General features: G+C 37.0%; 1 protein-coding gene across 2 annotated transcripts; it reads left to right on the top strand.

Moving 5' to 3' along the window:
* The first annotated feature begins 731 nt into the window (after positions 1-731).
* Positions 732-20131, top strand: LOC122664409 (homeobox-leucine zipper protein ANTHOCYANINLESS 2-like). Of its 2 annotated transcripts, none has more exons than XM_043860208.1 (11): positions 732-744; positions 5961-5966; positions 14618-14828; positions 14989-15206; positions 15291-15408; positions 15531-16223; positions 16352-16453; positions 16551-16766; positions 18008-18182; positions 18309-18679; positions 19173-20131. In XM_043860208.1, the coding sequence occupies exons 3-11, from the start codon at positions 14655-14657 to the stop codon at positions 19587-19589; spliced, it is 2484 nt and encodes an 827-aa protein (XP_043716143.1). In that variant the 5' UTR covers positions 732-744; positions 5961-5966; positions 14618-14654; the 3' UTR covers positions 19590-20131. The 2 variants fall into 2 exon arrangements, with proteins under 2 accessions (XP_043716143.1, XP_043716142.1); XM_043860207.1 differs by having other exon boundaries at positions 18306-18679.
* Positions 20132-23776: the final 3645 nt, after the last annotated feature.

The following is a 23776-nucleotide window of genomic DNA, read 5'->3' as shown; positions in this document are numbered from 1 at the left end:
ATATTGTTAAGGGTGTCAAAACCAAGAAACTGTTTACTGAAATGGAATTGAACCGAACTGAACCATTTACATTAGAACCGTAAAACTATTTAAGAAATGGTTCATTTTGGTTTAAAATGAGACCGTTTAATAAACAGTTCGCTTTTGGTTTTAACCATTTAAACCGATTAAGTTTTTATTTATATATTAAATAAAAATATTCTACCTCTAGGCTCTAACACCATGAACCGAACCGTACTGTTTAAGAACCTTATGTATTGCCTACTGGACCAACCTAGCCCATTTTAGATTTATAAGGTTTGTTACGCTCGTCAGGGGTTAAGCCCATCCAGGATGGTCTGGGCTTGATCTATGGACATTTATTCTTGGGCTGGGCTATAGTTGGGGATGATCTTTGAGTTTAATGTATTGGTGTCTAGAATTTTTTCTTATGTAGTGTCCATGGACCGAATACCAAAACCGATTTTGTACCGAATTATCTATACCAAATCGTACTGAATAAATTCGATATGAGATACTTTTACAAATCGATATTCAATATAATATCGATATAAACATAATACTGAAAATCTACCATACTGTACCATATCGATACTGTACCACCAATTGACATCCTTAGTTGCAAGAACTGAGGTGGAGAAGTGTGCATAAATGTAGACAATTATCAGTGTCTTTTCTACTATTCAACATGTCTAGTGATGTTTTGTAATTCACTGCTTTGGCACGAATACCAAAGGAATCCAGGTGATAGGCAAATCCTATACAAATCAATTAACCAAAAAAAAAAAAAAGAAAAGAAAGTGGAACAGCGTTTTTATAAAAGATAGTAACCATGTAACACTAACAATAGATCAACTACAGGGAGCTCAGTGCCCAAGGGGCATCCAAGGGTTGGATTGTGCCGCACATATTTTGGTGCATGCCTAGGAATGAGTGTGGCACAACCCAACCGCTGGATGCTCCTTGGGCATGTTGGGTTCCCTGGAGAGGAGCTCAATCCTTATTCCTCATCAGAATTGGGTGAATGCCCAATAATGCCTATAGTATTGGTACACATGTCAATACAAAAGAGGGGTATTTGATTAAAGGAGATATGTTTCCTGTGGGGAGTGTAGTGCCCAAGCCCAGATATAGGGGCAAAATGACCCCCTCGCCCCCCATTAAATGCAAAATGATGTCCATGTTGATACCATCGTGCACTCTCCCATTGGCCCCCATGTGCGCAAAAGAGCCATGCTCCCCCATCGGAAACACTTCCCCTCGTTTGAATTAGAGTCTAAAATTTGTCACGTGTCTAATCTAAATTATATATGTCTTCTCTATCCAATGGTCGTAATAGACTTATCATCTGCCAACATGGCAGAATAGATGTCTTGTGATTTTTTAAAAAATAACAGTCATTTGTGACAATAATAATTTGTCTTCATAAATTTATAAAACTGATCAAATAAAGAAATGAAGATAATAACACGGCAAAACTGTTCCAAAATTGACTGCCTTGATAAGATTATCAAAGCAGTGGTCAAAGTATGTACCACATGTTATATCCTATAGGGCTAATATTTTGTCGTCACATATAAAATTTCAATCAAAATAGAGTATCAAAATTTTTTTATGGTAAACAAAATATCAAAAATTCAGGACTATGAGTGAATGCACATCGGAATATTATAATGGGGCATGTCAATACATGGGAAAATATTTAATTGAAATTGCCTTGAAATTTGACATTGGCTAACCCATACCACGTACTATAATCTAAATAACAATCAGAATTGTCACATTATTATTCTATGTGGCACAACAAGTATAGAACACTCTAATAAGCTTATCAAAGATGGTTGCAATAAGAATGATTTTTCCTCTAATAAAGAAAAGGGGAAAATGATTCTTGTCCAAGGGCGTAGCTTCTGCTAGCACCCCTTGTTGGATCGTGACAACACAAGAAGGGGTGAATTGGGTTACTAAAAATTATGGCAAGTATAAACATTAAAAAACCCAAAATACAATAGACCCAAAGAGAGATGTTGTAATAAAGATGGTGTGCAAAATGAAGATTGTAAGAAGAAAAGAAGAAACAATTAACACAATATTTATAGTATAATTTGGTAACTTGCCTACCCACTCCCAATGTCTCATTTGGTTTTTCACTAACTCAAACTTTTTTACAATTATTTTCACATGTTCAACACTAACCCAAGTGTTTAAGGCATACTCACACTCAATGGTTCCATTAACAACCTAAACAACACTTTCAACAATGATAAGAAGAATATCAAAGGCTCAATAACCAAGATACACAAATTAAAGCTCAAGCAAAAACCTCTATAGGTAGAGATATATATAAATGAAAAGCACAATTGATGATTCTCACAATATGGGCACTAAGGAGACTTAATGATGTTCAATTTGTAAAATTTAGTGTCTTGCCAAATGGCCCCAACACTGTCCTTAACTATGGATTCATAGGGATTCAAAATCCCTTGTTAATTAAGAGTCTAATGGGTAAATAGTTGACCAACCGACGAGTCATATTTAAGTAATCTTTACTGAATAAGGCCATTCTATAGCCATTGCTCAGCAATCGGATCCACACCAATGACCTGGCACAATGGTCGATCGACTTTCAGATACTGCCAATACAAGAGCCGACATAAATGAGCTCGAGAGGTAAGCTGTCGGTTTCTACCGGTAAGCCGATGAAGCAGCCGATTGTTCCTCAAAGATATCTGTAATAATGGATTTGGTACCAACCAATGAGTCGATAAAACAACAAGATGCCCTTCAAGTTTGATTCATTTTTTGTTGGGGAGGTTGAAAATACACATTGCTTCTATTAGCATAAAAACATCAATAAAATTGATTTTAAAAAAAGCTAGCTTTTTGTATGACAATAGATACCTCATTATGCTAATCTTAATTAAGCAATCATATATTAGTTGTTCTATTGCTATATTTACACATAGATGGTTCTAAAATTTAGTTAAAGACATGTCTATTGGTGACTATACCCTCCACCATGTTAAAGAGTTGGCATTGAGAGTCTATGTCACCAATTTGGATAAAGGTTGCAAGATATGGCCGGTGACATCTTGTTGGAATGATGCTTTAAGTAATTTTATTTTATTTTTGTTAAGCTAAGACATTCTATCCATGTTTTTTTCTCTCAAAGTGTTATGTTTTTTAAAAAGTGATAATATCATATGAAGGAGCTTTGGTATGTGGTTGAGAAAAAAAAACTATCAATTTGAACTAAAGATTATTTATACTCCAATAATTGATAAAATTACATTCACCATGCATTAGCTTTCATCTCAATGGCAGCTAAGTAAGCTACAATCCACTTTACCAACCAATATTTTGTTGTATCATTTTCAAAATATTTCAAATGTTTTTTACAATCCATATTTGAAAAAGGAACTAGATCAAAAGATGAAATTGCTTCAATGGAATGACAAGATTGGGAGGTACTAACTAATGTGAAAATCAAAATTCATCCTCCCATACTGTAATAACGTGAACATTTAATTAAAAGCACAGAGAAGACAATCTTATTATCTTATTTTATTGGTTGCATCATATTGTCACCAAATAGGTGAACTAAATAATAGTAATCATACCTTTTTTATCACTTGTTTAAATCCCAAAAGTTATTTAATGCAGAGTAATCTTATCATTTTATATCGACAATGATAGCTTTTGTTAAGTCATTTTCAACTTATTTTGAAAATCTCTTCGTATCCATGATTCCGTGACTAAAATAACTTTTAAGAATAAAACAAAGGATAACAAATTAAGGTTATAATCTTATTGTAACCAACCTTGGTCACAACAAGAATTTTCCTATTTGACATCATAATTACATTTTTTTAAGGTACATCCTCGTATGAGCCACCATATGTAAATCCTATTGGAAACTCCATGAGTTGATGACAAACAAAAGCATGGACTTCAAATTGAATCCATCATTGTTTATATATTTGTACTAATCTTATTTCTTTCTTATAACCCTTTAGGGAAAATGTATTGTTTTTGGTGAATGGTATTTCAAAATTTTGAACATCAAATCCCTTTATATCCACAGTATGCCCTTGCCCCTCATTAATTTTGAACAAAGTAATAAATAATTTCATCTCTCTTTGTAAAAGGTGTCAATAAATTAAACTCTTATTTGATCCAAATGTTTTGATGTCATTTATGGGTATATTTATTTTTTTAAAATACAAGTAGTTGGGAGTGTTTATATTCACCAAATAACAAGTAACACAACCCATGTCTATTGAGACATGATCACGTTTGTAGTTTACACAAAGCGCAGATAGCATTCTCTATAGATGCATGAGGATGATCTACATGAAACAGTTTGGATCATCCACAAACTTGCTGAGAATAGTTTGTCCATGTATCAATACCTCAATTCAACATTGTTACATAGAATAATAATAATAATAAGGAAAATTTATGAAACACCCCCTGAAAATGGGTCGAAACTCGGATCACCCCCTAAAATTTAAAAATACTCAGATCACCCCTTGAAATAGAGCCCAATACTCAGATTCAACCCTACCTTTAATTAACTGATGAAATCAGCTAGTTAAATTTTTTGAAAACCCTAAACTACCCTTGAGAGTATAATTACTATTTATTCTTTTTTTTTTCTTAAATAAAATAAAGAATTGGAGAGGGAATATTCCCTCTCCTCCTTCCCCAATTCTTTTGATTTGCTTCTTCGTTCTGGGAGAGAGAAAACAGAGAGAAGAGAGAGAGAAAAAAAAAAAAAAAGGAAAAGGAAAAAATAGAAATCTAGGCTTTAAACAAAATCCATGAAGATTGTCTTCAATCTTCAGCCAGGAACAAAGCCAGCAGAAGGAGAAGAACTCCAATCGCATAAAACTCCTTCAACAAGGCATAGTTGGATCTGAGATTTTGAGACAATTGTCGAAATTTCAAGCTCTTTTGAATGCAATCATCAATCAACTCAATTAATATGTGAAAAGGGACATTCAACTCTTGCAACCCTAACCTGATGGTGAATACAGTTTCAAGCTTGGTTATGGTGCAAAATCTCACAGCAGAGAATGATTCTGGGGAAAAAAACTCCTAGGGCTTTAAGATTTAAGGAATCTCTCTTTCTGTTTGGGGTTCTCGATTAGTGGAACTGAATCCAACCCTTGAAGCAAATTTTTAGAAACTCTTCGAGTACTGCTCCGATTGCAAGAAAAACACAGAGGTGGTCGTCGACCACTCTGCCGATGACTCTCTCTAACCCTAAATCGACCAATTTGAAAATACTACATGTTGGGTTTTAAGATTTGAAAATACTTAATGGGTCGTCGCCCAATTTGAAAATACTAAGATTTCTCACCTTCTCTGATTTTTCTCACTCTCTTTCCCTGATTTTTTTCTTCTGAAATCTCTCTTTTTCTCAATCTCAGATTTGTTTCTGCAATTTTTTGTTTTTTGTTTTTCTTTGTTATTTAACAATCGAAGAGAACGATCACTGAGATCAATCAAAATTTCTTCAAATCTGTCCGATTCCAGGTATGATTCTCTATCATTCTTGGAATTTCTTGATCTATTTGATCTATTTGAGATTCTGAAGTTCGATAATCAACGGTATCTCTCTGAAAAACTGATTTTTGCTCTAGTCGATCAAACTCAGAGGCGACATTTCTGTGATTTTTGACAAAATTGTTGCAATTCCTCAAACCATCTACAATGGTTCCATTCTCGAATTTCGATCTGAGATCTACTTTTTGCAAGGATTGAAGCTGCTAAAGCAAATCGACGGGAAGAACATCAACCAGATTTTTGTTACCCAGTTCAATGCTTATTACGAATCCCCCGAGTTGCAGAAAACTCCGGAGAAATTGCAATGGTGAGGTCGGAGTTGCAAAGTGAGGATTACGGGAGAGGAGGAAGAAATGGGTGAAAGAGGGTATTTTAGGTTGAAGATGAAGGAAAGGGTAGTATTGTAAATTTAATTATAATGATTTAGTACAAGGGTAAAATAATCTTTTAACGTCAATAATTAACAGCAGACTAACACCGTTAGTGTAGAGGGGGTGATCTGAGTATTTTAAAATTTCAGAGGGTGATCCGAGTTTTGACCCATTTTTAGGGGGTGTTTCGTAAATAATAGGAGTTTTCTTATTGACATCTTTTAAGGCATCAATATCTTGCAACTTATTTTCAGTATAATGCAATTTTTTCTCTTAGTGACGGTTAAAATTTTGTTATTTCACTATTTACTCTAAACATGTGACAATGACATAATGGTCAATACATTTTCAAATTAATTTCAAAATCATTTTTAACCTTGAGTTAAGGAATTTTTTGAAAGTAAGGGAAGGGGCAACTAAAATAATGCTATGTATGTGTTTCAAATACACATATATATGTATATATCATTCACACTGTATAAGAATAATATGTAGTTGTTTTTTTATGAGGTACGAATTGGTATTGAGGTGAAGCATTTAATTTTGTACATGTGAGAAGGGAGCTTTCACCCTTCAACACAATGTATAGATAACCTTCATTTCCAATCATGAGAAAAGAAAAGATATTTTTTTATGGGTAAAGAGAAGGGTGAGGGTCTTCTCTACCGTCATTGTTACTCCCTCCCTTAATTGTACGAAGTCAAAAATACTCTTGACTATTCCCACATACCAATCCAAAAACAGTTAAAACCATCAGTGAGAGAATTCCTCTTTTACCGTGGCTTGAGGAAAACTCGATCTTGTTTTTAATTTTCCAATGAAATGGTTTTTCTCCTTTATAATTGATGTATAATAATCATTGTATAAATCATTCTAGATGATTCATGAAAATTGCATGTAAAAGAACCCTTCCGAAAATCATTCTAGACGATTTATAAATTGCTTAAGAAAAAATTGTAATACACCAAAATAAATTAATAAAAAGAATATTGGGATTTTCCCACCATAAGCACCTTATAGATAGGGACTATAATGTGATTGATGTTAAAATGTATTTAGGATAAATAATTGAAATTTCTCACTTTTTATTTTAACTTAAAAATTAGACACTTTTTAATATACCTCGAATAAGTTTACTATTGACATGAGTACAAGAGTTTATGTGGTGAACAATTTTAAAATTTTAATTCAAGACAATATTAGCCATCGATCTGTACATTGCAAATTCCAACTTTATTTTAGTTCGAAATGCATTTTGAAAAAATTCATGTATTTTTTTGCAATAAAATAATAATAATAATAATTATTATTATTATTCACCACATCTCCATTTATATTATCACTATTATTTTACAAGCATAAGTCATAAGCAATACATCAATCATTTTTTTAAGAAATGTTTATATGAATTCACCCACGCAGTCAATATAATTGCAATTGTTTTGTAACAATAGGAAACCAACAACGAAGTTTAGCGACTCTCTCTCTCTTCATGAATTCACCCATGCAGATAGTATAATTGTGACTATAATGTAATAATAAGGAACCAACAACGAAATTTATTTTTTCAATTTCATCATTATTGGAATATGTAGCGATGTCCTTACTCTTTAGTGAAAAACAACAAAATATCAAGACCTTATAACTTTCATGAAGTATTAATGAATAATTACAACAAATTCAATAACCCCACTATTTAAGAGATCAGTGCTCTAAGTAATAATACAAGATTTAAGTGAATTGTATTATTTGATTGAGTCATTTTTCATCATATTATTAAAGTATCATTCTAAGTTTCTTCTAGTTCAGTTTTAATATGTCATTAGCATACCAATGTTTATCATTAGATGGAACTTAAATGAATGTTAAGTATACTCATAAACAATACCTTTCTTGTGTGATCTAATTGTTTAAATACTCAATGAAAACATGCGAAAAATAAGAAATCTAATGTGAATATTTTAAAATAAGAAAACATTTAATGGAGATACCCCCCTCTCTCTCATACAATTTCCTTTCATATCAGTGTCTTATTATGTTATAAATCATCATTTTGGTGATAGATAGTGTTTATAGTAAACTTATGCATGTAGGTATGTCTACTATAAACAAAGATATATAACATTATTTGTTCATTTGGACATATAATTAGTTTTATATGTTGTGTCTATTTGGGAGATGACATTTAAAATGCCCTTGAACTATGATAAATACTCAAATTTAAGTGAATATTTAGTTTTCGCTTGTTGAAAGATAAATTTTAATATATACAGAAAGACAAAGAAGGGTGGGAGAGTATTTTTGTGAATAACTGTCGAATAACATGCTATACCTTTTTTTCTTTTCCAAAATGGCCTAAGAAGGTTTTTTTTTTTTTCTTTTTTTCCTTTTGTAATTTTTATATAATAATCCTTGTAAAAAACATTATAAATAATGATTCATAAACTATCCTTTTCTCCCTTATATTGAAAATTGCATGAAAAATATTCCTTCTGAAAATCATTCTAAGTAATTCATAAATTGCTTAGATTAATTCAAAGAAAGTTTAGTATCACAGAGAGTTTGCCCACCATAGATACCTTATAGATAGTGATTATAATGTTATTGATGTTAAGTTATATTTAGTTAAATCATTCGGATTACTCACTTTTTCTTTTTCTTTTTTTAGTTGAAAGATTAGCAATTTTGTCATATGCCTAGGGTTAGTTTACAATTGAAATGAGAATAAGAAATTACATGATAAATACTTCTAAATTTTAATTCAAGACAATGTTAGCTCTATATTATAAATTCTAGCTTTGTTTCAATTCATAATGCATTTCAACCAATTCATATAATTTCTTCAAATGAATAATAAATTAAGCAATAATTATATTATTATTATTATTGAGACCACCACATCATCAATTATGCTATCACCATTATTTTATATTTATTTATATATTTTGTAAGCATAAGCCATAAGTAGTTCGTCAGTTATTTTCTTTTCACTAAATGTCTACTTGAATTCATCCATGCAGTCAGTATAGCTGTTGTTATTTTGTAATATTAGGAAACCAACATCAAAGTTTAACGACATTATCTCTCTCTTCATGAATTTGTCCTTGTAATCAGTTTAAATATAATTGTTTTTGTAAAATAGGAAACCTACATCGAAGTTTATTTATTAAAAGTTCATCATTGCTGAAACATGTAATCATTTTCTTATTCATTATTTGCACCAATAAAAGTCAAGTAAAACATAACAATATTTTAAGAATTTATAAGTTTGTGAAGTATTAATGAATAATTACAACTAAATCAATAGTCCCACTATTTAATAGGTCATTATTCTAAGCAATAATGTTGCAATTGCGTGAATTGTACAATCAAAATCAATAGTCATTTTTCATCAGAATATTAAAGTGGCACTCTATATTGTCAATGTTAGTTTAATGTCCACAAAATAAGTTCCTTCTAGTTCAATTTTCATTTAATGTTACCAGGCCTATGGTTGCCACCGGGTGAAACTTAAATGAATATGAAGTATACTAATAAATAAAGTCTTTCTTGTTGATCTAACTGTTTAAACTACTGTAAGCATTTAAAAAAAAGGGGGGGAAAAGATTTATGAAATTATTTTCTTTTTCTCTCTCAGACAATTTCCTTCATTTCGTATTGATATCTTATCATGTCAAAAGTCATTATTTTACCTTAGAAAATGAAGTGTTTGCAGTAAACACATGCACGTAATTATGTCTATCGTAAACAAGGATATATAACACATGTTTAGATTTATATATATATATATTGGGTCTATTTGGGAGGTTACATTTAAAATGCCCCTTGAACTATGATGACTGCTTAATTGTTTAAGTGGATGTTTAGTTTTCTTTTGCAAAATAGATATCAAACATTATAAATAGATGATTATTGTGGTTGTTAGATAGATGGATCCTTATTATGTTGTATATCATTATTTTCATCAAAGAAATTGTTTGTTAAAAAAACAGAAAGTGTATTATGTAATTAAATGGTAATAAGATAACTAACACAAGTATTAGTATTGAGATTTATAATTAACTTTTCATATAGGTTCTACTTGGATGGCCGGAGTTGCAAGTTGTAATTCTTAAAACCATGATCTTCCTGCTTTTAGAGTTAAGTTTTATATTGTATACTAGGTTTCAACCTTTGTAAGTTTGTCATTATTTTGATCATCACATATTGAAAATTTCTTTTTTTGTCTTAACTCACTATTTTTGTTAGAGGAATTACTTGCAATACACATACATACACAAACTTGTGTTTGTTTACCATAAACTGGGATATCTAAAATATACATGTCTAGTTGGGAACATGATTAGCTCTGCATATAGATTCTATTTGAAGGCTTCAAGTTACAACACCTAGAAATTATGATAATTTATAATTAATAATTATATAGAATCTTTAGTGTTGGGATTATATCCAACAATTATAACCAATTGTTAGATGCCATAGAGTTGAAACTCCATTAAATTAGATAGAAGATTTGGACACCCTTATAGTAGTTGAAACTTGGTCTAAGGGTGAAGTGGTAAGATGAGAGGAAAGGCTCATGAAGAAGACAATGGCTTGATCATCTCCATATAATTTAATGTTAAATCAGACCATTAATTCTCTAGAGCTCGGATTCTTAGAACCATCTCTATATGATCAAATGCTAAATCAAGTATAGTTTATGTGTTCACTAGCTTTTATTTTTTGGGAGGGGGGGGTGGGTGGGTGGAGGGACTTACAAACAAAACTTTGCTTAAAAAACAGAAAGAGACAAAAATAAGTAAACTAACATTCGAACATTAGATAGTGTTTTGTTATATGCTAATAAATATTTTCCTAACCTTTTCTCCCCTTGCCTTATACTGGCTTTATGACACACATGATAAGAGGTCAATACTCAAACATAGCAGTAATTTAAAGGGACTCAAACATGATATATCTAGTTATATATTAAAGTTATAGGCACTACTTAATTAGTAAATTTAGCTTAATTGTTTTTCAATTAAAATAATGACACTCTTAATGACCTGACATGAAAATTTTAATAAATGTCTTTTTTATTTTAATTATCATGAATTTTTCATTGAAGGACATGGATAAGTATTACAACTCTATTAGTGATGAAAATAATCGTTCAAGATCCAAGGGGATTGTCTTGCTATTATACTTTATAGAGATAAGATTCATAAGAACATGTTTATTATTATTTCATTTTATTTATCAATTAAAGTTTTTATTTTATGACAAATATATATTTATATATCAATGTGTGTTTGCTACTTTGCTAACATTCCATTCCTGTCTACTATTGAATTAATTCATTCCTACACTATTGCTTGATCAAAAGATCGAATAACCAAGACTATCCGATTAGTATCAATCCTTGAGGTTCAAAGTTAATGGTAGAATAGAACTCTTGAGGCAATTTCCCTTCACCCACGACGAGGGGTATCAAAACCTAGTTCGAACTAGTGAAACTGGCTTGAACCCCGCATCGATTCTTATTGGATCGGATTTGGGTTGGGGTATTGCACACTTGAAATTAAATTGAAACTGGCTCAACCCGAAACCAAAACCGGGTGAAAATTAGGACTGAAGCCGAAACCAAACGAGTATAACTTGATACCAGCCCAAAACTCATTAAAAAGCATATTTTTCTATAATTTTGTATACATATATATGTCAAATTGAATCAAAACTGAAACCAAAGAACCCATATCCAAATTGCACCAAAATTGACTTTCCTTATTAGTTTGGTTTCAGATTCACCCTTACAACACCGACGCCGATATAGCCCCAACCAAAACTAGCCTGAACCAACTCATTGATACCCCTACTCATGATGAAGGAGGAATTCCTTCATGATGGCCAGTGTGGGTGTCATGGGATGGGCGTTGAGAACAATGGGGAAGGCATTATCGATTTTGTGCATTAGAGAACGTAATAATAACCTTAGATGAATATACTTTTATTTTATGGAGGGTGGAGGAAAATTTTCTCCAAATCTTTTACAAGTTGTGAGGGCTAAAATGTTAATTTTAATATAAATGGCAAGGGAAAAAGTTTCCACGAAAGTACTATTTCTCTTTCAAATGGGATTTTTTTTTATTATGACAGAAGATCAATGCTAGGATGTGTGGTCAGCACAAACGTGGGGGACTAATGAGAGCATGCACATGGGTATCAATGGGGGTAGGGTACTCATTTAGCGAGATCCTATGTCTGGATACAAGCTACATGCAATGTGGTATGAATCTTTTTCCTTTTATGACTTTCTTTCTTCTTGTTACAATGTGTGAGTTGCATGTGGTATGATATTGAGGGATTTTGACACCAATAACGCTTATGAGCAGCGGTCTGCATACCATTCTCTAGACTGCCATTGGTGTGGCATGTAGATTCCCTCCCTATACCGGCATCGCATCGTGAAGAACCTCTCTCTTATGATAGTTATTAACATAACTTATTAAGGAAAGAACCCATTAGTAGGTGAAAATCAATACATATCAAAAGAGAGAGAAATTGAGGAGGCAAGGGGAAAATTATCACCCCCAGTACTAGGGGTGCTGTGCGCGTTGTGCGGTGTAGCATTGCTCATGTGTGCATAGTAGATCCTTCGTGCACATATGGATGATGCTGCACTGCACGATGCGCATAGCAACCCCAGTAGTCCTGGAGCCGATAAAGATCCGAGGCAAAGAGCGTTACATATTTGATTGTTGCAAGCTGGAGTATAATGTATGTACAGTGAGTAACAGAAAATCCAGCGGAGAAGACTGGCTTGGCTATGGAGATTCGAATCCCAAAACCTGCGAGGCGAGAGAGAGAGAGAGAGAGAGAGAGAGAGAGTCTATTATGTAATTAATGCTTTACCTATTTTTATCGTTCTGTATTTAGAAGGACAGCTACGCCAACGCTTCCTTCTGCCCTTTAATTCTTCCCACTTATCCATAACCCGTCACATCTAACCCTCATTCATACAATAAAGCCCAATCACCCAACGAGAACCACACCTGACACCACAACGACCTCAATTTTTACTTTCTTAGTTTCACCTGAAAAAAGCTATGAAATTCAGAATTACATTTACACTGAAAAGTCTAGAAAGCCCTTGGTAATGTATGATGTTAAAAAGGTCGAGATGGTGACTTAAAAGAGAGATGATTCCATATAGCCACCCATAGTACAACTTTGTGGGACATGATTCCGGATCTTAATTCATGTGTGCGCGTATCTCGATGGTGATATGATCCGACGCCTAAGATTATGGGACCACATTCGTTGATCAGATGGTATAAAAAGAAAGATATCATTTCGTCATTATAAAAAAAAAAAAAAGGTTTTGACGTTTTGTGGGACTCCGTACGGACGGAACGTCGCAGAAGTAAAACGGTAAAGAGAGAGAGAGAGAGAGAGAGTGAGAGCTCTCAGGCAAATTGACGGAATTCGTCCAATCCACCGGCAAACGTCACGGTGACGGTTTGCCATTAACGCTATTTTAGTCTGAAATAAAGAGAGCTTTTATTGAGAAAGTGAAGGGCCATCTGTACGCTGGACTCTGGTGTAAGTCAGCTGTAGATCCATTTCTCTACTTTTTTTATTAGTTCTTACCTTTTTCTATTATTTATTAAATATTCATTTTCCGGTACAGATCCTTACGTTTGTCGAAGTAGGGAAAGAGAGTGAAAAACAATAGAGAAAGATCCATTTCTACGGATCTGAATTCTGTAAAAAAAAAATTCTCCATTCTTACTTACTGGCAGTAATAGAAAGGTCATTTGAAGAAGTTTGGCTTTTTTTCACCATCGCTGATTCGCTGCGACTATCTCTATTTTTTTAATCTTTTGACGGATTTAGTGAGAAAGTGAAAGACAAAGTTAGAGAGAGAGAGAGAGAGAAAAAGTGTGTTTGTGCGAGAGTCAACCGACCTTTTTTTCATTGCTTTGGTTTTAGTATTTGTAAGGCTTCGAGGGAGTCCACATAAGCGTTTATCTTCCCCTTTTTATTTTATTTTCTACTCTCTTTCTCTCTCTCTCTCTCTCTCTCTCACCGCATAGAAAAGTCTTTCGTTTTCTCCATTGTCAGTCTAAAGTAATGGAAGCTTGGGTAGTCAAGACATGCAGAAGAAGGGATATAACCCTTCAGCTCTCTCACTAGGGTTCTTTAGTTTTGTTTTTGGTTTTCTCCGATCGGCTTTCCCTGGTGGTTTTCTCTTTCCATTTTTGTGGTGTTTGTAAACAGAGAGGCTAAATAGAGAGAAAGGGAGACGGGGAGAGAACGAAGTGCGAAGCAGCAGAAAAGCTTTTGCTTGCCTTCTTTCTCTTTCTTTCTCTCCACTTCACTGTTCTTTCCAGAGAGGGAGTTGGAGACATTAGTTTTCGGTTTTTGTCTCCTCTGTCCTCTCTGTACCCCTTTCTTTTACTCTTTTTTTTGCTTTTTCTCTTCTTCTTTCCCTTTTCTTCTTTAGGTTGCGGTACTCCGTCTTTGGTTGGTTAAGTTCTTCATGCTTTAGTTTTGCGTTTCTGAGTTTGTGAATTTAAACCGTTTATCGTAGTGGAACGGATCGGAGTTTGTTGAGACGGCGAATGTGGTTTTAGAAATTGTAGATAAAGAAAGAGAAAAAAACTGCTGAGACTTCGTCATAGGTGGGAGAGAAGCGGACGTTAATTAGAGAACTAGGAAAGTATTTTGATGAATTTTGGGGGTTTTTTCGATAACAGTTCTGGTGTTGGTGGTGGTGGTGCTAGAGTCGTGGCCGACATATCTTACAGCAACATGCCGGCTGGTGCTATCGCTCAGCCACGCCTTGTCGCTCCGTCTCTGGCCAAATCTATGTTCTCTTCTCCGGGCCTCTCTCTCGCTCTTGTACGAATTTTCAGTCTTTGTTTGGGGATGTTTCCAAGTTTTTTTTTTGTTAAAACTTAAAATCCATACTCCATTTGCTTTTTCTGTATGCTTCGCTTTGGGCTAATCTTTGTTTTGTTTTGTTTCTGTTTGATGGTTGTGGATGAAAATTTTGGATCAGCAAACAAGTATGGAGGGGCATGGCGATGCAAGTCGGATTGGAGAAAATTTGGATTCCCCAGCAACAGTTGGGAGGTTTAATAGAGAAGACGGGTATGAGAGCAGATCTGGTAGCGATAACATGGAGGGCGGATCCGGTGATGATCAGGAAGCCGATAACCCAAAGAGGAAGAAAAGATACCACCGACACACTCCACAGCAAATCCAAGAGCTTGAATCGTAAGATTTGTGTCATTTCTGAACCTGAATATGTTTGATGATGAGATTTCTTTCTTTCTTACTCTGTTGTTTATGTCTTTGAAGTCTCTTTAAGGAGTGTCCTCATCCGGATGAGAAGCAAAGGCTAGAACTAAGCAGGAGGCTTAACCTGGAAACTAGGCAAGTAAAGTTCTGGTTTCAGAATCGACGAACTCAGATGAAGGTAAAATTAATGCATGCACCATAACATGTCTCTTTTCAAGCTCTTCAGTTTTTGCCTTTTCAATGTTTGTTCGGTAAAGTAATGGGGGAACTGATAATCTATCTCATGATGACATAAACCAGACTCAACTGGAACGCCATGAGAACTCAATACTTAGGCAAGAGAACGATAAGCTGAGAGCTGAGAATATGTCGATTAGGGATGCTATGAGGAACCCAATCTGCACCAACTGTGGTGGTCCAGCGATGTTAGGCGAGATCTCTTTGGAGGAGCAACACCTTAGGATTGAGAATGCCCGTTTGAAAGATGAGCTTGATCGAGTTTGCGCCCTTGCAGGGAAGTTCTTGGGCAGGCCAATCTCCTCTTTGGCCACTTCAATGCCACCTCCTATGCCTAACTCTAGTTTGGAACTCGGTGTCGGAAGCAATGGGTTTACTGGGTTAAGCGGTAGTGCTGCAACTTTGCCTTTGGTAACTGATTTTGGAGGTGGGGTTTCTCCTGGTGGCTTGTCTGTTGCGCCTCCACCCAGAACAGCAGCTGCTGTGACAAGCCTTGAGAGGTCACTGGAGAGATCGATGTTGCTTGAGCTTGCTTTATCTGCCATGGACGAGTTAGTCAAGATGGCTCAAACCAATGAGCCTCTTTGGATTCCTAACTTTGAAGGTGGGAAGGAAACATTAAACCATGAAGAGTATATGCGAGTTTTCCCTTCCTGCATTGGAATGAAGCCAAATGGGTTTGTAACTGAGGCATCGAGGGAGACTGGTATGGTGATCATCAATAGCTTGGCTCTGGTTGAGACACTAATGGATGCGGTAACCATCAATTTATATTGCACATTAAATTTGCTTGTCTTTTCTATTATTTTTGGGCAGATGGGTTGGTGGGTGAAAATTTCTGATTTTGATTTATTTTTGTTTTCGTTGTTTCTCTTTGGGAAAAGAATCGATGGGCTGAAATGTTTCCTGGGATGATCGCTCGAGCATCCACCACCGACGCGATTTCAAGTGGTATGGGCGGAACCAGAAATGGTGCACTTCAGTTGGTAAGCTAATTTTTTTGGCATTTCAAACTTTTGTTTAGGAAGTAGAAGGAAGGAAACTGGTAAAATCTGAAGGAAAGCTTTTTGGAGACAATTGCAGATGCATGCGGAGCTTCAAGTTCTTTCTCCACTGGTCCCGATTCGTGAAGTCAACTTCCTGAGGTTCTGCAAACAGCACGCAGAGGGGGTCTGGGCTGTTGTCGATGTGTCTGTGGACACTCTCCGAGAAGCTTCATCAACTGCGCCTACTTTTGTGAACTGCAGGAGGCTTCCATCAGGCTGTGTAGTACAAGATATGCCGAATGGCTACTCCAAGGTAAGAAAAAAAATATAAAAATAAGATTTAGAAGAAAAACCATAATTTTCCAAAATGGGTATCCTTTGTCTCTAAGTCTTTAATGGAGGTAGTTGCTAGAACTGCGGTTTTAAAACCTAGTTGAGGCTTGAGAGAAAGACAAGAGATTCTTACTAAGCTGTATAGATATATAATAGTAACAATTCCCAACTCTATTAAGCTCATACATCTATGAGTCTTGTTGGGTCTAGTGATCACTCTCGCTTCTCTCATGGAACTGAAAGGGTTTTCGGATTTGGACCACCGAGGACCCTTTCTAGGTTTGATATCATTTAAATTCCACTGATTCTGCTGCTTCTGCCTGAAGCATCCTTAGTAATATGAATTTACACTAGGGTTTCTTAGTGTGTTTTTTCCGCGATTTGATTTATTTTGTTAAAAAAATGATTTTATTCATGAGGGAATCGAGGTTAGAAGCAATTTTTATATTGGATAGAAGCCTCTACTACTACTGCTCTTGTTTCTGCGCCTCGAACACATTAATTTCATTAGCCTTTTATCTCGAGGTAAGACCTTGTAATCTTCAACCTTTGGTACTTTAAATACATTTTTGATGTTTCTATTCCAGTCTGCCATTCTCTCTCTCTCTCTCTCTTGGTCTCGGGGTGTGTTGATTATAAGAAAAAATTAATTTATTCCAGAATCCTAGCGATGACCTGTTTCGGGGCTATGTTATGTATAATGAATTGTATTTTTGTTTGATTACTCTCTGAAGACCTAATAGTCAAGCCCTAAGACCGTGGCCATTTTGTTTCTATGAAGATTTTATTTAATTATATACAAACATATCTCGAATTCTCGATGCCTAACATCAACCTTTCAGCCGTGCTCGTCGCTCCCTCGCCCCTTCCCAAGAGATGCTCCAATCTTTTATATTATATTCTCTTTTTTTCCAAACCATCCCCATTATAGGGGGATAAACTAGATTGGGAAATCTTTCTTTGCTTTGATTCTTCCTGATACATCTGGCTTATAAGTGAATTAATTATACGTTACATGGTTGACTGAAGTTATTTCCTCAGATTACTAGTGTTTTGTCTTTTCGCTTCTGTTTTTTTTTTTTTTTAATTCAGGTCAGCATGTGAAGTAGGGGTAATGTCAATTTTATTGGGGGGGGGTGGTTTGTAATTGTAATTGTAATTGTAATTGTAATTGTATCCTAACTTTGATGGGTTTGAAATCTGTAAAAACTCACTGAACAGGTAACATGGGTGGAACATGCGGAGTATGATGAGGGCATAGTTCACCAGTTATACCGTTCGTTGCTGATCTCAGGCATGGGTTTCGGCGCACAGAGATGGGTCGCTACTCTACAGAGGCAATGTGAATGCCTAGCCATCCTCATGTCTTCCTGTGTCCCTACCAGAGATAACGCTGGTACTCCTCCAAACCAAACAGACTCCCAACGCCCTTAGTCAACCAAAATTTCAACGCTTTTTCTTTCCTTTTTTGGTCGAAAAATAAAGAAAATTTTATTTTATATTGTGTTTATTATTGTAGCAGCCATAACCCCGAGTGGTCGGAGAAGCATGTTGAAGCTGGCACAGCGAATGACGGATAATTTCTGTGCTGGGGTGTGTGCGTCTGCGATTCACAAGTGGCACAAGCTATGCAGCACTGGCAATGTTGACGCCGACGTTAGGGTTTTAACTCGGAAGAGCATAGACGATCCCGGCGAGCCTCCCGGTGTGGTGTTAAGCGCTGCCACCTCCGTCTGGCTCCCAATCTCTCCGCAGCGTCTCTTTGATTTCCTCAGAGACGAGCGTCTGAGGAGTGAGTGGGACATCCTATCTAACGGTGCGCCCATGCAAGAGATGGCCCACATTGCCAAGGGCCAGGAACATGGCAACTGCGTCTCCCTCCTCCGAGCTGGTGTAAGTAGAGTAGTCTAGTCTAGTCTAGTCTATACTTTCTCCATAATCCATACATATCCTGTTAGGGAGGGTGGGTATCACGTACTTCACGTTCCCAAGTTTTTTTCTATGGACTGTTTTACCCTTCGGAGTTGTGATCATTATCCTCATCGATGATCTGTCCTATGACTTTTCCCATATGTCGTGTTCTGAGTCTTTGTTGCCTCTTGGAAGAAAATCAAAAGCAGGGTTTTGGATGTATCTTACTTTGGGGCCTGGGCTTTTTTGGTGGCCCAGATTCCGCTCAGTCAAGACTCAGGATTGTGTGAAAGCTCCTGTGGGGGATTTTGACTTTTGATTTTCTTTTCTAACCGTAGTAAAGTAAAGATCGTAACGGAAACGAACATCGAGATTCGGCTTTCCGTTCAGCTTTTTTGGCTTTGTAATTTTCACAAAGATAGTATATGCCACGTAAGTAATTAAATTTTTTATTATTAATTTTTTTCTGTGGCAGGCCATGAACTCGAATCACAATAGTATGCTAATACTCCAAGAGACGTGCATCGACGCTTCAGGATCTCTTGTAGTGTACGCACCAGTGGATATACCAGCAATGCATGTTGTGATGAACGGTGGTGATTCTGCCTACGTGGCGTTACTCCCATCTGGGTTTGCAATCGTACCCGATGGTCCGGGTACTCGTGGCTCCACCACCCCGTTTGGTGGATCCAACGGAGGCAACAACAACAACAACAACATCAGTAACGGAGGTGGGTCTCGGGTGGGTGGTTCTTTACTGACTGTGGCGTTTCAGATACTTGTGAATAATCTGCCGACTGCGAAGCTCACGGTGGAATCCGTAGAGACGGTGAATAACCTCATCTCTTGCACCGTACAGAAGATCAAAGCCGCCCTTCGCTGCGAAAGCTAGGAGGCCAGACTAGCCAGATCAGTATCTGGGAAGGAAGGGAGGTGTTTGGATAATAATGACTTGCTTCTATCTTCATTTTTTTGTCTTACTGTTTTTTTTTTTGTTTAACTGGGACAACCAATCCCTGCCCTTGGGAGAAGACAGTATAGAGTGGGTTTTTGTTTTTTTTTTTTTTTGGCTTTTCGTTTGATAGGATATAGGTATAAGGGACTAAAGAGGAAGGAGGAGATGACTGTGAAGCTCTCGGGACCATATTCGCATGGTGGGGTATTGAGTCAAGAACGAACCGCGCGAAGAGAATCCTTGCTGGGTGGTCAGAATATAGGCCAGGGAGTGCTAAGTCTCTATTATATCTGGTTTGTTGTGGGCTTAGAGCTAGCTATATGGGTGTGTTCTTAACACAACGCAAGGATGGTGGTTCGGGTATTGACTCGTCGACCCGCGATTTTGTGTCGAGTAATTTGAAGATATATGAGATCATGGAGCATAGAATGGATATATATCAGTTATCAAAGATTCTGAAGCAGCAAGAAATTAGGAAAGTCTCTTGGGGTGTCTTCGTTATATTATATTTTATTTTTCTTCTTTTATTTATTTATTTTCTTTTGAATTAAATCTTACAATCTTAGGCATAAAATTGTGAAGTAAGGTCTTGTCTTCGGATGAATTCCCGCTCGCTCTATATATCAAATTCAAATCTCTTGTGTTGATGTGGCAGTTTTAATATTATTGGGTTTAGACTCTGAATGCCGGACTCAGCAAAGAAAACAAAAAAAAATGTCTCTCTCTCTCTCTCTAATATATCTCTGCTGCAGTGCTGTGTCGTATCATGGACTCATGAGTCTGAGACTGGCGACGAGGGAGAGTCACGAGTCTTGTTACGCAGAAGGTGGTGGTGGTGTGGTGGTGGCGGTGGTGACTGGTGGGTGCAGGTAGGTAGTTAATGGTGATATGATGGGTGAGAGCAGTGTGGTGACATGCCCTAATAAATGCATGTCCTACTGGTGACGAAGGGTGTACAGTGAGTAATGAATGTGGAATGCTTGGCTCCATTCACCCCGTGGTCTTCTCTGTCGCTCTTGGGTTTGGTTAACACTTTTTTGGGCTGGGCGTCGGTGGTTTCCATGCAAAGATATCTTACCTCTGATATGATGTCTCTTCAGTCTCCACTGTGACTCTCAGTTTTGCTAGCCTTTTCTTCTACGCCTACATTGATAGCAGCCCTGTTTCTGTGATTTTTGGTAGTGATTTATGAAAATAATTAAAGAATGTGGGGTCCTCTATGTGTTATGTGTATCTCTTCCCTTTAATTGGGTTATTCAGCATATGGAGATCGAGACCCACACAACATGTGATATTGATCATCAAACTGGGACCCACAGTACTCTTCTCTCTCTCATTAGTCAACCTGACTCTGATGGGTCACACACCATTGAATTTGAACCCCCATAAATGCTATTCCATAGAGGGATATAATCATATAAATAGGGTGCATAACGTGGTTCATACTGTTGCTTAGTTTTTCTAATAAAAAGGTTGTATGTAACCAAAGTTGTTGTAACTTACAACTTTCTTTTGAATGTTTCTCAATTTATACCTAAAATGCAATTTTGTATACAGGGCTATTTATCTATTAAAGAAGGAGACTGGGATCCATGGCATGACATAGGGGTGTCAATACCCAACCCGAACCGATGAAACCGGTCCGAATCAGCCCAAATGAGTCCGGATCACATCGGACCGAACTCTTAATAGTTTGGGTTCGGTTTGTGGATCCAGAGAGGCAAATGGTTCGGTTTGGTTTGGTTTGGGCTAGTCCGATGGTGCACTGGTAGCCCGAAGCTTTAGGCCCGAACTCAAATCGGACCGACCTAACCCGATAAATAAGTAAATCAATGAATGCCTAATGCCCCATTGTCCCCTAAATGTGGTGTGATAGTTTTTCATTTTATCTCATATCCTTTGTTAGTGATTTGAAATATTTTATTGAAATATTTTATGTACTTAAAATAGAAAGAGAAAAAAAATTAGCACTAATCGAATCGTACTAGTTATATAAAATCGGTACCAAATCAATATCAATCCGTTATCATAAATCAAAATTGACACCAAATCAAACCGCACCAAAATTGAAACCACATCGAAATCGAATATTTCTTAATGATTTGGTTTCGATTTCTATAAAAGTCACACTGAAATCGAAAAGCCCGAACCGAAACCAGCCTGAACCGGTCCATTGACACCCCTAGCATGACGTGTAAAAAGTACATGGCATAAAATTTGCACCTTGACCCCTTGAAGTTTTTGTTTATAGAATAAATCCCTCAACAGTAGGAATTTGTTGATTGAAAAGAGTCGCATCATATAGTCATACCATGAATGGGACCACGAATTATTCTGACTCAATGCTTGAAGGAAAAGTCTTGTCACCAAGTTTTACTTCATCAATGGTGAAAGAAAAAAAAAATTCTTCAGCCGTGGGAACAGATCATCAGATTAAGCTCAAGGAGACTATTTAGTATCTTCTTCCAAAAAAGGGAAAAGAGGGAGGGGGAGGGGATCCAGATCTTCTACGGCATGGGCTATCACAATGATCGTGTTGTACAAACATAGGCTTGTGTGCAATGATCGTTTTATTCTTATTTCAAATACTTTTACCTAGTAGAGGTACTCGGTAAAAGGCAATCATTGCATATGACCCTGTGTCTCCACAGCACGGACTGTTGGATCAAAATGGTATAGAATATCTGGATTGAGAGGGAGAAGGGGAAAATAATAATGAGATTTACAATTTTAAGAATCCAATTATAATATCAAATCACTGTGGATATCTTTTCCAATGTTGCAATTTAGTAATACATCATTTCAAGAACTAGTATTGTTTTGCACGTTTTCTCAGCTCATATATGAAATGACAAAATTTTATCCTCATTAAAAGACAATGTTGTATTGGTATAAGTGGTCATATATCAGACCATATTAAGCCCGAATGAGACAAAAATTAAGATTATCTGTTAGGGAGCATGGTACTTGTATCAATGCAAGAACCAATGAAAAAATATGAAAAAGCATCAATAGGGGTGGAATTTCTTCTTTTCATGTGTGTCTAGAGTTTGGACACCAATGCTACACTCCTAAATAGAATCTAGTTTCCCATTATTTAAATAAAAGATTTCTTATTATAAGAGATATTGACCATGTGGCAACTCCATCACTGCTTAAATTATGTGGGCATATAATTGTTGTCTTGTAACATCCAATCCAACTTGATTTCCCAAATGGAACCATAAAGTTTGAAAAGGTAGAAAAGACTAGTATGACAACTTTTGTGCAATCTTAATTGGACCTTTTTTTTTACCCCACAGTGAATAGAAAATCTCTTAATCCACGTGTTCTGTGTTCTGATGGTTGAATGGAACTCTCAGAAGAGTGTGAATCACACGTCAAATTTCGTACAATAAAAGTACAAAGAAGAATAACACCCCAATGGTTAGATTCTCTTCACCCATGGTGAGAAAAAACTTTCACCGTAATGATACTCTCCCTCTCTCTCTCGCTTGGTGGGTTATGGGCAAGGGGTGAAATAAAGTCAAGACAACCAACTAGAGACGCATTGAAATTAAGAATGAAGCCCCACTTGCTTGGTCAATAACTCTAAGGCTCCTTGTGACCTTCCACGCTTCCTCACGTGTTATGTTTCTTTGGTTTCTCGATCTCATTCCATTAATCTCATTATCAAAAAAAAAAAAATCTCATTCTATTAATCTTTTTTCTTGTGACCTTCCACGCTTTCTCGTTGCACATTTGCATTGAAGATGAGACCTGAGACGGAATTGGGCTCCTCTTCTTGGAGGGTATCGTCCAAGGGGGGGGGGGGGGGGGGGGGGGGGGGGGGGGGGGGGGGGGGGGGGGGGGGGGGGGGGGGGGGGGGGGGGGTTGGGGGGGGGGGGGGGGGGGGGGGGGGGGGGGGGGGGGGGGGGGGGGGGGGGGGGGGGGGGGGGGGGGGGGGGGGGGGGGGGGGGGGGGGGGGGGGGGGGGGGGGGGGGGGGGGGGGGGGGGGGGGGGGGGGGGGGGGGGGGGGGGGGGGGGGGGGGGGGGGGGGGGGGGGGGGGGGGGGGGGGGGGGGGGGGGGGGGGGGGGGGGGGGGGGGGGGGGGGGGGGGGGGGGGGGGGGGGGGGGGGGGGGGG

This window comes from Telopea speciosissima, chromosome 6 (assembly GCF_018873765.1).
Source record: "Telopea speciosissima isolate NSW1024214 ecotype Mountain lineage chromosome 6, Tspe_v1, whole genome shotgun sequence".
Taxonomy (NCBI): Eukaryota; Viridiplantae; Streptophyta; class Magnoliopsida; order Proteales; family Proteaceae; genus Telopea; species Telopea speciosissima.
The sequence above is the reverse complement of the archived record's forward strand: the minus strand, read 5'-3'. Positions and strand labels throughout refer to the sequence as shown.